Source organism: Puma concolor, chromosome D4, assembly GCF_028749965.1.
Source record: "Puma concolor isolate L17-30 chromosome D4, mPumCon1.1.hap2, whole genome shotgun sequence".
In the NCBI taxonomy this organism is placed as follows: Eukaryota; Metazoa; Chordata; class Mammalia; order Carnivora; family Felidae; genus Puma; species Puma concolor.
In genome coordinates this window covers 27210248-27225262 of record NC_141679.1, presented here as the reverse complement: position 1 = coordinate 27225262, position 15015 = coordinate 27210248, and the positions used below count along the sequence as shown (strand labels likewise).

General features: G+C 44.1%; 1 protein-coding gene and 1 long non-coding RNA gene across 2 annotated transcripts; one reads left to right on the top strand and one right to left on the bottom strand.

The window, feature by feature from the left end:
* Positions 1-407: 407 nt before the first annotated feature.
* Positions 408-2022, bottom strand: LOC112868690 (uncharacterized). Its single transcript, XR_003224323.2, has 2 exons — positions 1885-2022; positions 408-1446 (listed from the first exon to the last, which is right to left on the bottom strand). It is a non-coding gene; the product is annotated as an uncharacterized LOC112868690 (long non-coding RNA).
* On the top strand, positions 2015-15015 carry ISCA1 (iron-sulfur cluster assembly 1). The gene is made up of 4 exons (XM_025931662.2): positions 2015-2126; positions 9535-9588; positions 12953-13058; positions 14728-15015. The coding sequence occupies exons 1-4, from the start codon at positions 2046-2048 to the stop codon at positions 14874-14876; spliced, it is 390 nt and encodes a 129-aa protein (XP_025787447.1). The 5' UTR covers positions 2015-2045; the 3' UTR covers positions 14877-15015.

The following is a 15015-nucleotide window of genomic DNA, read 5'->3' as shown; positions in this document are numbered from 1 at the left end:
CGTTGAAAAAAAAAATTAAAAAAAAAAAAAAAAAACGGTGAGGCTGCTATGAGACTATGTGCTCGAGGGTGCTTTAAATTTTTTTTTAATGTTTGTTTATTTTTTTGAGAGAGAGACAGCATGAGCAGGGGAGGGGCAGAGAAAGAGGGAGACACAGAATCCGAAGCAGGCTCCAGGCTCCCAGCTGTCAGCACAGAGCCAGACGCCTGGCTCGAACTCAGGAACCCTGAGATCATGACCTGAGCCGAAGTCAGTGCTTAACCGACGGAGCCACCCAGGCGCCCCTCGAGGGTGCTTTTGAAACCTGTAACGTGCTACATGACTGCATAATGATATTTCAATAATTAAGAATGATACATGGCTTTTTTTTTTTTTTTACGTTTTATTAACACTATTTTTCAGAGCAGTTTTAGGTTCACAACAAAACAATGGAAAGTACAGAATTCCCAGATACCCCTGTCCCCACACAAGCCAAAACCCTCCACTATCCACATCCTGCACCAGGGTCGGGTATTTGTTAGAACTGACAGCCTATGTGGACACAACATTATCGCCCAAAGTCCGTTGTTTACATTAGGATTCATTCTTGGTGTGACACGTTCTATGGGTTTCGACAAATGTGGAATGGCATGTGTATCCACCGCTGTGGTTCCACGGTTTCACAGTATATGACATCTTTATCCATGAATAACTAGCAACCTTTATTGAGTTTCTAGTACTTAGGTGCCATACAATCTTCTAAGGGCTTTCCATTTAGTCTTCTTAGCATCAGTAAGAGGAAGGGCACAAGAAGTAACATACCCCGTCCCAAATCACCGAGCTAGGGAGAGGAAGCCAAGATACAAACCTACCATACTACCATTGCCTAATCTCACTGTTTCTTTTGTGCTTAGAGGGCTTAGAGGCAAAGATAACCATTCTCTTGCTGTCGTGCAGTTCTATTTCAGTAGCAGGGAGACAGAACTACCTAAGGGAATTCTGAACCATCCAAACCTATAGGCTCTAGGGGATGAAAGATAAATTGGGCTCTAAAACACACTGATTAGTTCTTTTCACATCAAAACACTGAGCAAGAATCTTTCCTCGCCATCACCATTCCACAGATCCTACTTTTCCCCTCTACCTCTAGCACTTCCACGAGAAAAGCCACCCATCCTTTACGTTCTCCTCCTCCCCCCTACTGCTAACCCTGCAGCACTTCTGTTCTCCAGGATCTCTCATTCTTTCCTGGACCCTCCATTGACCAGGCTTCCTGTGAGTGCATGCCTGGTATAATGCCTAAAGCTTAGGTGTACTTGGAGAATTAAAAGGCAGGAGGCCCTGAGCAGCCACTACAAGGTCTGACAAACAGGCGTTCAACCAATCTTACGGAATGGTTCTCGCTATGAATGTTGACAGATCTGTCCAATCACATCTTCGGGTTGGTCGGCGTTCCAAAGTCAGCACCTAAAAGCAAAACTTGCATTAGCACCATCTTCCAACATTCGGTGCAGTACAGGCCGCGGTGAGGAGGTAGCCTGGTGAGTATTTGGGTTGTTTATTTCGCAATTCTGCGGTAAGTCCATGCTCTTAAGAACTGCCTAGCTGAACCAAAAGGAAGACCAACGTGTGTACCTGCGCCTCGGAACCCTTCTGCTTTGGAGAGCACCAGCGCTCGTGGCTCAGCGTTCTTAAGGAGTGACGCCGCATCCTGCCCAGGGGCAGGTCGTGGAGCGACACGCCTCCAGAGTCCACAAGTGCAGGCGTTCTGCGCGCCCCAGCCCCACTCCCCACATAGCGCGAAGGCCGTCCTTGCAAAGACAACCTTGCCCCCGGGCCCTTGCGCCTATCAAGTCACGTGCCCATGGCCGGAGCTCCGCGCCCCGCCCTCTGTCCGTCACTCACACGGCCCGCCCAATGGCGGCAGCAGGGGCGGGCTCGCGCGGGGCGGGGCCTGGGGCGCCGTGCGCCGGAGCTTGTGGCGTCAATGCGGCGGCTGTGTCCATGGAGAGAGGCTGAGGTGGCCGAGTTCCGGCCCAAGGCACCGGGGCGCCGGGACGGCGAGGATGTCGGCTTCGTTAGTCCGGGCCACTGTCCGGGCTGTGAGCAAGAGGAAGCTGCAGCCCACTCGGGCCGCCCTCACCCTGGTGAGTGGCCGGGGCGCTTGGTCGGGCGGGTGACATTGGTTCACCTCCGCCCTCTCGAGGAGGTCACGGCAGCAGGGCTCCGGGCGCGCTCCGCGGCCGCCGCGTCGCCGCCTTGCCCGCCTCGCCCCGGCTGGAGAGATAAACAAGCCCGGGCGGGGCTGCTCCACGGGAGCCTGGCGCCCCCGGAACTACGTTTCCCAGCAGGCCGCGCGCCGCCGCATGCGGAGGTTGGGGGACGCCGCGTGTGCGCGAGTCCCCGGCCGCCGGGGCAGCCCGCCGCGAGCCCAGGGGCGCGACTGTGCGTGCGTCGCGGGCCTTTCAGAGCTCGGCGCCCGGCACTCCGGGGAGTTTGGGGGAGGGAGCCGCGACCCCTGCCCTCGAGGTGCGCCGGGAGGGCGGTAGCTCGCCGGGGGACCTCCGGGCGAGCGCGGCGAGCGACGTGAGAGTGCAGCTTCAACAAAGCCCACCCCTCGCCGAGATCAAGGCTGCAGCGCACAAAGGGTTTCTTCCTGGGGTCGGGGAGGGGAGGCTTTTTGAAACACCCTGTGTGCCTCCAGCAGGCCTCCGCCGCGGTCGGCTCTCACAAAGGACAAAGAAGGATAAAAATCTCTACCCTGGGTGAGCGTTTTCTAGGTGAAAGGTCAAACACACTCGGAGGGCCCCAGAGTCCATACCGCAGATGCTCACCGCAGGGCTTACCATGCATATACGGGATCCCTGGTGCACTGTGCAGTTGTTTTGTTTTTTTTTTTTCTTTTTAGCCTAGGGAAAACTCACATAACATAACATTAACCACTTTAAAATGTACAATTCAGTGGCATTTAGTACCAAGTGTTGTGCAACCATCACCTGTATCTCGTTCCAAAACATTTCACCCCGAGAAAACTCCCATGTCCGTTAAGCAGTCACTTGTGTTTGCCATTTTGAAAGAGTTGAATTTTATAGGAAAGCCTATGATCAGCATAACTTCTCACACACCCATCAAGAGATGAAGGAGAAGCCTTTGTGCAAGCATTCACCACCTAGAGAGTGGGAAAGTAGATTCTCTATAGGAATCCTAGATTCCATTCAAGCTAATGCTATAAGAAAGCCTGTTGCCAGAAAACTAGTTGTAGCAAAACAGAAGAAAGTTGTGATGAGGCAGGAGAATTCACTTTTATAATGGTTCGTTGTTTTCAGCCTGTACAGAGGTTATCCCGATTATTCTGTATTACTATTTTCTGTACCACCCGCCTGTTTTCATGTCTGGAAGATAACATTATCAGAGCTTAGAATTTTCCAAAGTCTTGAAATCACAACAAGTCATACTAGAAGACACGAGTCATACTTTGTGTCTTTCGGTCTCAGTTCACAAGTACTCGGAATTGGAGCACCTGGGTGGCTCCGTTGGTTAAGCCTCCGACTTCAGTTCAGGTCATGATGTCAGTGGCTGGTGGGTTTGAGCCCCGCGTTGGGCTCTGTGCTGACAGCTCAGAGCTTGGAGCCTGCTTCGGATTCTGTGTCTCCCTCTGTCTCTGCCCCTCCCCTGCTCACACTCTGTCTCTCTCTCAAAATAAATAAACATTAAAAAAACAAAAAACATAGTACTCAGAATTGAAAAGAATTCTACCACTGGTAATGGTAGAGCCAGAAAGAGAAGTCCATCATTTAGCATATCATTACTTGCTCATTCAAAATCTCTAAGTCATTCCCTCTTGCTCCTTGTCATTCAGCTGACGTTTAAGACCTCCTTTGTTTCAGTATAAGAAATGAATGTGTTACACAGTTTCCCACCCTCCAGGGACACAGTTGTGGGCCAGGCCTTGGCCACCCTTAGGAATTACTAGGAATAATGACAGTATACATTCTCAGACCTGAGCTGTCTACACTTACTTTCTCCTGCTTCATTACCTGTTACCACTTACCAGGCTAATTCTGCTAACAGAATTGTAACAGCTCCTTACCGTGTCATGTCTTATTTCAGCAGGGCTCTATTGTTGGCATCTGATCAAGTGTTCTGATTAACTTGCCAAAGTCCATTGTCTGAACTTAGCCTGTTTAACTGTCTGGGTGACTTTTTAAGTTTCTTTCCCTGTGATCTTAGCTGGTGCTAAAGACAAAGGTCCTTGCTGCTTTCCACCTGATGCAGTCGTTTTAATTCTAGCATATGTTCCCTAGTCTCCAGACATTATGGCATGCATGTATTGCTGTTTGTTAGTTTTCTAGTGTTTTTGCAAAAAATATTTTAAGTCCCAGCAGATATTTTAAGTCCCTTGCAAATATTTTAAGTCAAGTGCAGAAGCAAGGAGGTGATCAAAGGGCTAATGAGTGAATGTGGATGAAAGCAAATGAAACTAGAGATTTCAGTAAAAGGAGGAAGAGATCAGCGCTACCTAGATGTATAAACTTCACATCAGGAATTTGACATGGCGCAAACTTGTTAAAGTGCTGTGCCTGTGCAGCCTACCAGAGGTCATCAAAAGGCTAGGAAAAGGAATTGATGAAATGAAAACATGGTTCCATGCTTACAAATTATCTACATTAACTGATGTTAATCCAGGAGAGGATTGGTGGGTTGCTGGAACAAAAGGCCTCATCTGGTGATAGGCTGTCCTAAACACTTTGGTGCAAACCAGAGATGGTTCCTTGATTGAGTGTTTTAAGACTGCACCCCATCGCATGAAAGTGAGTACCTTTGGACATCTTCAGAGGCACATCCAAAGAGGATGCTGTCCCTACTCTACATATCCAGGAACTGACGGTTGAAATTGAGTTTGTAGGAGGCAGAGTGAAAAATGACAAAAGAACTTGAAGATTTAACATTGCCCTGCTGGCAGAGGCTTTTATTTCCATCATTCTACAAATCAGAATTAATGTAACCATAATTTAGGATGAGGGGTGTACCTATAGCTGTGCATAAAGCTCAAGCAAAGCTGTAAGAGAATAATGGTACATAGCCAGCATCATTCTTTATGAGCACAGAGAAGTTAATTCATTATGTTCAGTGGGTGCCTTAAGACTTAACTTTCCGGTGGCACCTGGTTGAGAAGGGCTAGGGAACAATGTGATACTAGAGTCCCAGTAAGGAGCTGTTAATTCGTTGAAGGACAAGTACCAGAAGTCCTTTGGAACAGTGACCAAGCAGTAAGATTTCTGTATTTAGGCCATTTAAGGGTATTCTCCAAGAAACCATTGGGAGTAGCCTAAATGTGTAACAATGAGAGATTGGTTAAATTAGAGTAGATGGAGTTGGTGAGTACATTCAGTTGGTGTAGTCACTGTAAATAATACCTTTTTTTTTTTTTTTTTAAGTTTGGGAGTCATAACTCTTCGTTCTTTAACTTACTGTCTCTGTGCAAATTATTTAATTTTTAATACCTAAATCACAGAATTGTGAGAATAAGATGATGCATGTAAACCATTAAGCACCTGGAACGTACTTAGTAAATCGTTAATAACGTGTTTATTACCATGTATTAAATGAGAGACATGTTAAACTTTTAAAATGTGGGCTACATGATACACAGAGATGAATAGGAAAAGACAAAAGGGAAAACACTATAATGCCACCCCTAGCTGTTAAAGAACGAGTTAAAATATACTGTGACTTGTTCATTGGCTGCTAGTTACCATCTTCTAAACATTAAAATGCCGTATTTATAATGAAATTAAAATAGGTTGTAGTTGTTGACGCGTGTTTAGTATACGTAATCCTGGAGTTAGCTCTGGTTTTAATTTTGTTTTCTTGAACAGCAAAATACTAAAATTGCATGAGGAATTAAGGAAATACAGTGTTGCGAATGAAAAGTTTCTGCTACAAAAACAAGCTGAAATCTTTTTTTAAGGGCCTTTTGTCTTGTTCTGTGATATACATATGAGTAGATTAAAAACTATCTTTGTAGTTAATCAAGTTTCAAGAATCTTAATTTTGTTTTAAGTTTATTTATTTATTTTAAGGGGAGAGAGGGGCAGAGAGAGAGAATCCTAGGCAGACTCCACACTGTCAGTGTAGAGACGATGCAGGGCTCGAACTCACGAACCACAACTAGGAGATCATGACCTGATCCGAAGTCAGACACTTAACTGACCAAGCCACACAGGCGTCCCAGGAATCTTAATTTTTTTTTTTTTTTTTTACATTTATTTATTTTTGAGAGACAGAGTGAGACAGAGTGTGAGCGGGGGAGGGGCAGAGAGAGAAGGAGACATGGAATCGGAAGCAGGCTCCAGGCTCTGAGCAAGTGTTAAGCACAGAGCCTGATGTGGGGCTCAAACCCATGAACCGTGAGATCATGACCTGAGCCGAAGTCGGTTGCTCAACCGACTGAGCCACCCAGACGCCCCTGGAATCTTAAATTTTAATTCATTGGTCAAATCTCAGGTGAATAAGTCCTTAATTATACCTAAATTAAGGTATATTATACTTTCCTTGGAAAAGTATAGGTGTCTTAGTTGTTTGGGGGGAGTGCTTGGAAATTGGAAGGCTACCAGGCCTGGAGCGTGTTGTTTAGCTGAAGTTCTCGCACTGTTTGCCAGATTGAGTTTACTTCTTGCAGAGGTGCTAGTGTATGCAAATAGACAAAGAACCCAGCGTGATCCTCAGCTTCTGCCTGGCCCCAAGATACAGAAAGTACCTTTAAGAGCTAGCATTTTTTTTAAGTGCCATATGTTCCCTGTTAGTCATTCTGACTTGTTCTGAAAATCAAATTTCTCAGCAAGTTGTAAGATCCATATCTTTCCCTTAAATAAGTACTCAGCTGGGTTTCCATCATTAATAACACTCCTCCCAATGGAGTATGTTTGGTTTTGGCCTCTGACACAGGAACATTAAGACTTGGTTTGGCTCCTAAATGACGTTTCCTAGGCACACCAGTTACTTTTCCCTTAACAGTACAAGGCGTGAAGTCAGCCGCTTTGGGATAGGGAGACCACTCCAAGAATTGTTTTTACTTACTGTGTCTAAGTGTTTCCTACTAAGAGTTGAGAAAAGAAGAAAATACATCATTTTGGAAAGCCAAGTTAGGTGATTTAATCATCACTTGGAGATAAAAACCACAAGGGGCTGCTGACAGAGTAGTGTTGATACCCTGTCTGCTTTGTTTCGGTCATGGAGGGGTGAGTGGTGAACCCTCCTCATCTTTGACTTCCCAGCATCACAGGGCAAGTTATACTTGAAATGGATATTTTTCCATGGCCCTGCCTGGGGTTTTGTTTGTCTGTTTGTTTTTTCACTTATTGGAAATCCTTTGCTCTTTGACAGTAGTTAGATTAAGGACAGTAGTTAGATTCAGAACTCAATGTGGGAAGTATGACCATGAAAATTACGGAAGCTAGTTTTTACTGGCAGTTGTTGAGAAGGACAAATGAGCGTTTTTAAACATCTTTTCAGAAATATTTCTGTAACTGTTTGAGGTTGATATGCCGTAATATCAAGAGAAAAAAACCCACAAAATTCTCTTTTCCATTTCCTTCTTCCCCCTGCGTACTGTTCCCTGTTGTCTGCTTTTGTCACACCGCTTGGCTCCTGTTCTGGTAGAATTGTGGGAAAAGGCTTTTTAATAGACCACTGACTGGTGGTGATTTTTTTTTTTTTTTTACCTTTTTTTTTTTTCTTTTGAATTGGGCTCTGCCCTGACAGCAGAGAGCTCAACACAGGGCTCAAACTCAGGAGCTGTGAGATCATGACCTTAGCTAAAGTCAGATGCTTAACCAACTGAGCCTCCCAGGCGCCCCTAGTTTGTGTTTTTAAAAAATACTAGTCTCAATTTTCTAAATTGGTTTCGTGGCCTTTCTAAATTGGGTCCAGACTCTGCTTCAACATCCTTACCTGGCTGAGCCCCCTCCAGGCAGGCCAGAAGAGCACGCTTTGGGGCCATCCTTTGGGTCTGTTCCCTCAGCACGGGCTTGAGTTTTGGCTACAGTTGCTTCTGAGTCATAGGTCATAATGTCCACTGGGATTTCACAAACCAGTAAGATGCCGGTACAAAAAACTGGAGGACCAGCACAGTGTTGCCAGCTGAGGAGCTAATAAAACAAAATAGGAAGGACATGATGTCTTCACTAATATACTCTCTTCATTGTGATAAGGGCTGGTTTATATTGAGCTCTTTGTGCCTGGCACTGCTCGGAGTGTACTTCGTGAGCTCGTTTATTGAATCCTGAGGAGGAGGGTCTCTTCTCCCCATTTAAGCCAAGTCACAGGCTGGGACACAGCCAAGAAGTGGAGCAGGAATGCCCTGGAACAGACTTGTCCCTGACAGCACCGTGAAAAAGCAGATAGGATCCAAGAGTACCAGTTTGGTAAATTTGGAAAATTACACTTCCCGAGAAAGCGGGGTTGGTGATGCTGATCCATCTTGAGGACAAATGGGCTAGATTAAACAGCATTACTCCTGAAAAATGCCTCCCTGTGCTTGCTTCTGTAGTTGACCAGCTTATTTCTGTTTGTCCGGATATCCTGAGATGTTGTTTTAAGCCACATTTAGTATCTGTGGGACCATGTGGCAGGACTGTACCGAGGCACACCCTGGGTTGATGCTGGTATCACTGTTTCCTGTATGCATTTTGACGAGTTTGACATAGATTAGGGGTAAGCAAAAAAAGCAATAGAGTTAATAATAATCAACAGAAAAACCGCCTGAAGATCGGCTTCCCCAGTGATTCCTTGAGTCATTCATTGACTGTTGAGCACCTGATCTCTGTGTTGGGAATTGTGCTTGTGCTGAGCATGTAGTAGCAGCACAAAATAGATGCTCCTTGGAAAAATTACATTTGTGATGTAAGTAGAGAGTACCAGCGCTAATGACAGGGAGCTGACCTTGACGGGGGGGAGCAAGACTCAAAGGATGTTGCTAGAAGGTATTTTAAAAATCAAAATAGAGTCTCCTGGGTGGCTCAGTCGGTTAAGTGTCTGACTTCGGCTCAGGTCATGATCTCACAGCTCATGAGTTCAAGCCCTACATCGGGCTGTGTGCTGACAGCGCAGACCCTGGAGCCTCCTTTGGATTCTGTGTCTTCCTCTCTCTGCCCCTCCCACTCACGCTTTGTCTCTCTGGCAAAAATAAACATTAAAAAAATTTTTTTAAAATAAAAATAAAATGCTTTGTATTGAGAGTTCATATGTTTGTTTATAAAAGCCATAAAGTACTTGGGCAAGAGTGGGCGCCTGAGTGGCTCAGTCGGTTGGGCGCCCGACTTCAGCTCAGGTCACAATCTTGCGGTCCGTGAGTTCGAGCCCCGCGTCGGGCTCTGGGCTGATGGCTCGGAGCCTGGAGCCTGCTTCCGATTCTGTGTCTCCCTCTCTCTCTGCCCCTCCCCCGTTCATGCTCTGTCTCTCTCTGTCTCAAAAATAAATAAAAAACGTTAAAAAAATTTTTTTTAAAAAAGCAAGTTTTGCAGCTAAAAACTTAATAACTTGTTCTTTTTTCAGACACCTTCAGCAGTAAACAAGATAAAACAGCTTCTTAAAGATAAGCCTGAACACGTAAGTAAAACCAATCAGTTGAATATTTACTAAAAAAATTGAAGTCCTGTTTTCACAATGAATTTATCTTGTGATAAACAGTATGTTTTCATTGGTTACGGATTTTTATTTAAAGAGTAAAGCTACACTCCAGCACTATCAACAATAGCCAAAGTATGGAGAGAGCCCAAATGTCCATTGACAGATGAATGGATTAGAAGATGTGGTATATATATACAATGGAGTATTACTCGGCAATCAGAAAGAATGAAATCTTGCCATTTGCAACTACATGGATGGAACTGGAGGGTATTATGCTAAGTGAAATTAGTCAAAGAAAGACAAATATATCATATGACTTTACTCATATGAGGACTTTAAGAGACAAAATAGGTGAAGGGAAGGGAAACAAAAATAATATAAAAACAAGGAGGGGGACAAAGCAGAAGAGACTCATAAATATGGAGAACAAACAGAGGGTGACTAGAGGGGTTGTGGGAGGGGGGATGGGCTAAATGGGTAAGGGGCACTAAGGAATCTACTGAAATCCTTGTTGTACTATATGCTAACTAATTTGGATGTAAATTTAAAAAAATAAAATTAAGTATGTTGAAAAAAAAGAGTAAAGGTACACTCAAGGTTTTTAAAAAAAACAAAATTATTTCATAACAAGGTATTAAATGGAGAAGACATCGTTTTGTGACCCCAGACTCTTGATTGTCATTCATCCTTCTGAGGGGCTACCTCCCATTGTCCTTCCCAACACAATCTGTACATTTTTAATCTGTCTACACCAGGGTTTCTCAGTCTCTGCACAGTTGATGTTTTGGGCCAGATAATTCTTTGTTGGAGGTGGAATGCAGGATGTTCAGTAGTATCCTGGGCCTCCGCACATAGGTACCTGTGGCACTGCCCCACTCCTTAGTTGTAACAACCAATAATGATTCCCTGATGGGGACTACTGACCTAGACTATGCCTGTGCTTGTTTGTGTGTATATCTCTTCGTACTTAGATAAAAGCATTCCATACATGCTGTGGTTACACTTGACTTTTTGTCCTTAATAATAATAGCTCGACGTGCTTTCTGTGTCATTACAGGAAGACCCACCTCATTCTTTTTAACGGTTGCATCTATTAGTGTGTTTTATCGAACAGGTTTTATTTATTTAGCCAACCGCCCATACTAACGGTCTTTGGGGTTGTTTACATCCAGTGCTGCCACAACCATCATGCAGCAAACATTTCGTGTCTGTAGCGTGCCAGGCCCATTGCTTAGAGGGCTAAGCCTGTAAGCATTGTGTAGTCCACCTACATAGCCTGTCCTAGACACAGAATTGTGCAGTAGGGGGTGTGTGCCTCACCTTCATCTTAGTGCATTGTTAATTGCCTGTGGAGTACCATAAATCACATCCAAGTACTAGACTATTAATATTGAGTAATTAGACTACAGAGTGGTTTCTAGCTTCTGTTGTGCGATCTACCTTACAATTGCATGAAGTTCTGGACGGTCCTCCTAAGAATCACTGCATACATATATCAGTATTCCAGCTCCATTGATAGATCGATGACCAGATGGACCACGAACTTAGCTGTGTAGATTTGAGGAATGTTTGTTCATAGTAACGTGAAAAGGATGGAACACATACTTCGTTGGAGTCGCTGAGGGCACAGGCAATCCCTTTTCCGGGCTCCAGGTACCTACAGCTGTATTTTCATGTATTCTGTAAGCGTCTGTATTCGTTCCTAGTAGTAGGACTTCCTGCTTGCTGGAGGCCTCTTATTGACAAAGATTAAAGCTAGCTTAAACCCATACTTAGGACATGTGCCTCCGAATTTGAGCTAGACGGTTTATTGATGGTGCCCAGTACGGGACACTCCCTCCCGTGTTCTGTCAGCTCTCACTCTGAAAGTGAATAAGAGCACAGTTCTGTCTCCGTGTTGTATAGGGGTATAAGGACACACTCTGCTGTCTGAATCCTTCAGCTGTCCAGACTCCCAGGCACCCCAACATTGTAAGCCCCCCCTCTTTGCCACACGTCTTTCCTACTCCTGTTTTCCTGAAGCAAGTGCACATCGCTGCTTTTGAGAGAATCAGGGTCTACTGGCTGAAATCTTCCTTTGTATGGTGATAGTTTTACCATACACTTCAATGAAAAAGCAGATAGGATCCAAGAGTAGGCATTTGGTAGGTGTTGTTAGGCAGTCACATTAAGATAGACATTGGTATTTTAAAAGTGCGGTTTGGTCACCTTGTATTTATTTATTTTTTTTTAATTTTTTTTTTCAACGTTTATTTATTTTTGGGACAGAGAGAGACAGAGCATGAACGGGGGAGGGGCAGAGAGAGAGGGAGACACAGAATCGGAAACAGGCTCCAGGCTCTGAGCCATCAGCCCAGAGCCCGACGCGGGGCTCGAACTCACGGACCGCGAGATCGTGACCTGGCTGAAGTCGGACGCTTAACCGACTGCGCCACCCCGGCGCCCCTGGTCACCTTTTAAACTTCTTACGTCTGTGTTGGCTGCAATCTTCTGATTTCTGGTACTCGAGAATGTGTACATAGGTCTGCCTTAGAGTTAAGGCCCCGTGTAGAGGCAGGGTGATTGCCAGGTGACAGCCTGTGAGCCTCGGTGAACCTAGCCACACAGAAACTTCCTGAGAGCATCTCCTGCAGTGAGGTGGAGCACAAACCATCGAGAATTTGTAGGTAGCCGTCTCTGCCATCAGATACTTTTCTTTTTCCTTTAAAAAAAAAAAAAAAATCTTCATGTTTAGAATTAAAACTCTTCTTTAAGAGGCACCTGGCTGGCTCGGTCAGTAGAGCATGTGACTCTTGATCGAGGGGTGGTGAGTGCACGCCCCGGGTGGGGCACAGCTTACTGTGGTACAGTGGATTACTGAGGCATTACATGCAAATGATAGTTGTGAAGGCTGATGACACGGAAAGATGACGTCTTACGTGGCAGAAACAAAGCAGACAATAAGACTTTTATTCCTGCTGTAATAAAACCTGTGTTTCGAGTGTATGTATATATGACGAGGACTGGAAGAAAAATGGGAAAACCGTAGGAGATATCTTTTGTAGAGTGATAGTGACTGGCTTTTTGGAGTTTTGACCCCTCTGTACTGTTTTCTTTGCACATAATTGTTTTTTTATTTTAGGATCCCCACTAGTGTTGCAGTGATGTTTGTTAAATAGTTAAATTTTTTAAGTGCATGTTCCCCCTTCCGCTTCCTAAAGGGACATTTTATAGCGAGAAATCTAATATTTATCTTTGAGCTTACAAAGAAACATACAGGGTCAACCAGCCAGGGTTTTTATGAATGTAATTGTTTAATATGTACTACTTTAAAACTTAAGTTTTATTTACAATGCTTTTTCAGGTAGGTCTGAAAGTTGGTGTCCGAACCAGGGGTTGTAATGGCCTTTCTTATACTCTAGAATATACAAAGACAAAAGGAGATTCTGATGAAGAAGTTGTTCAAGACGGTGAGTTTTAAGCAAACTTGGCGTCAAATCTTTAACCTTGAACAGCAAGAAGAGTAAAGATGATAGTAGGAATGGCGTATGTGGTGCTCAGTGTATCTGGTTTGATGGCCTTTCATGTATTAAGTGATTCATATACAGCAGCTGAGAGAATGGTACCATGTTGTGCCCCATTTTACAGATGAAGAAACTGAGGCATGGAGAGGTTACATAGCTGGCTTCAGGTCTCTCCGCTAATTAAGTGGCCTAGTGAAAAGTTGAACCTAATCAGATTCACTCGAGAGGCTGTGCTCTTAGTAACTGACGGATTATCATTTGTGTGTTTATTTCAGTTACAAAAAATAATCACTGTGTGCAGAAAGGTTTTAAAATGATTAAACTTCATACTGAACCACGCATCGTGTGTGAAGCAGCAGTTTGACGTCTGTACCAAATAATGTCATCTCATGCTTTTGAGGAATCTGTATTTTTCATTTTTATTTAAAATGTCAGTGCTTTAATTATGTCCTGCCTCCTGCCCCAACCCAAGAATCTGATAAAACCTATTGAAAACAAAAAACTACCTATTTTTGTTAATAGGTAGTTTTTATTTTTTCTTTTATTTTAGAAAAAGAGCGAGTGGGGGAGAGGGGGAGAGACAGAATCTTAAGCAGGCTTCATGCCCAACACAGGGCTCGATCCCACCACCCTGGGATCATGACCTGAGTCAAAATCAAGAGTCGAACGTAACCGACTGAGCCACCCAGGTGCCCCAGTGTGTTGTTTTTTAGATCAATACATTAAATATCTTAAATGTTTTCATTTTTAAGAAGAGGAGTTCTAATAATTATGTGTAGTTTATATATGAGTAATTACTAAGTTTCTTATAAGGAGGAAAGCTTTCTCTTTTTTAATTTATAATTTTTTTAAGTTTGGGGTTTTTTAAAAAATTTTTTTTGAATGTTTATTTATCTTAGAGCGTGCAAGCAGGGGAGGGGCAGAGAGAGAGGGAGACACAGAATCCAAAGCAGGTCCCAGGCTCTGAGCTGTCAGCACAGAGCCTGATGCGGTCTTGTTTTCAGGAACTGCGAGATCATGACCTGAACTAAAGTCGGATGCTTAACCACTGAGCCACCCAGGCACCCTGGAAAGCTTTCTTAAGCTGATTATATTTACGAAGATACCAACTTCTACCTGCGTAATTACTAGGGAGTTAGGTTGTTACCAGTTTTCCGGCCCCTAAGCAGCACAAAACGGCTGCGGTGCACTGGCTGGTTTTATGAAACCAGCCCAGTGTATCACAGTCCTTGTGTGCCTCTAGGCTTGCCATTGTGTCATGTGTACAGACGTCGTTGCAGAGTTCTCGCACATTTTCCGGACTTTGTCTTTACAGAAGTCTCACCGAGAATATACTCATTTCCTTCATATTGCATATTGGAAAAAGGAGTGAAGTGCAAAGCAAATTCTAGTTTTGCATAGAATTGTCATGGGATTTGCTGATATACAACAGTCTAGCCAGTGTCATTGTGTTTGACTTAGGTTATTGGGTGGAAAAGAAGGGACAGACAGGAAACTGAGCACTAAATCCCTTAAAGGAAATAGTGGGACTGATCCAGAAGCTTCCTGTTTGACTTTTGTGAGTGGTTACTCTGCAGGTTTTATTTATGTGACACTTGTTTTCTTCTCCTGCCAGGAGTCAGAGTGTTCATCGAGAAGAAAGCACAACTGACACTTTTAGGAACAGAAATGGACTATGTTGAAGATAAGTTATCCAGTGAGTTTGTTTTCAATAACCCAAACATCAAAGGAACGTGTGGCTGTGGAGAAAGCTTTAATATTTGACTGCTCTGGCTGTGAGCTCTGGGAACACTCATGGAAGTCCTAGGGCTTACTGAAGAAATGATGTGACTGTCGCGTGCTGAAAGGTTATAATGTATGACTGCCTTATGAGGAAAATAAAATGATGCATTTTGAAAGTGAA

Excerpts from the sequence above, each read along its gene's own strand:
- ISCA1 (XM_025931662.2), top strand. The coding sequence starts at position 2,046 with ATGTCGGCTTCGTTAGTCCGGGCCACTGTCCGGGCTGTGAGCAAGAGG. Across the intron at positions 9,589-12,952 it reads TTAAAGATAAGCCTGAACAC|GTAGGTCTGAAAGTTGGTGT; the intron begins GTAAGTAAAACC and ends ATGCTTTTTCAG. Across the intron at positions 13,059-14,727 it reads TGAAGAAGTTGTTCAAGACG|GAGTCAGAGTGTTCATCGAG; the intron begins GTGAGTTTTAAG and ends TTCTCCTGCCAG.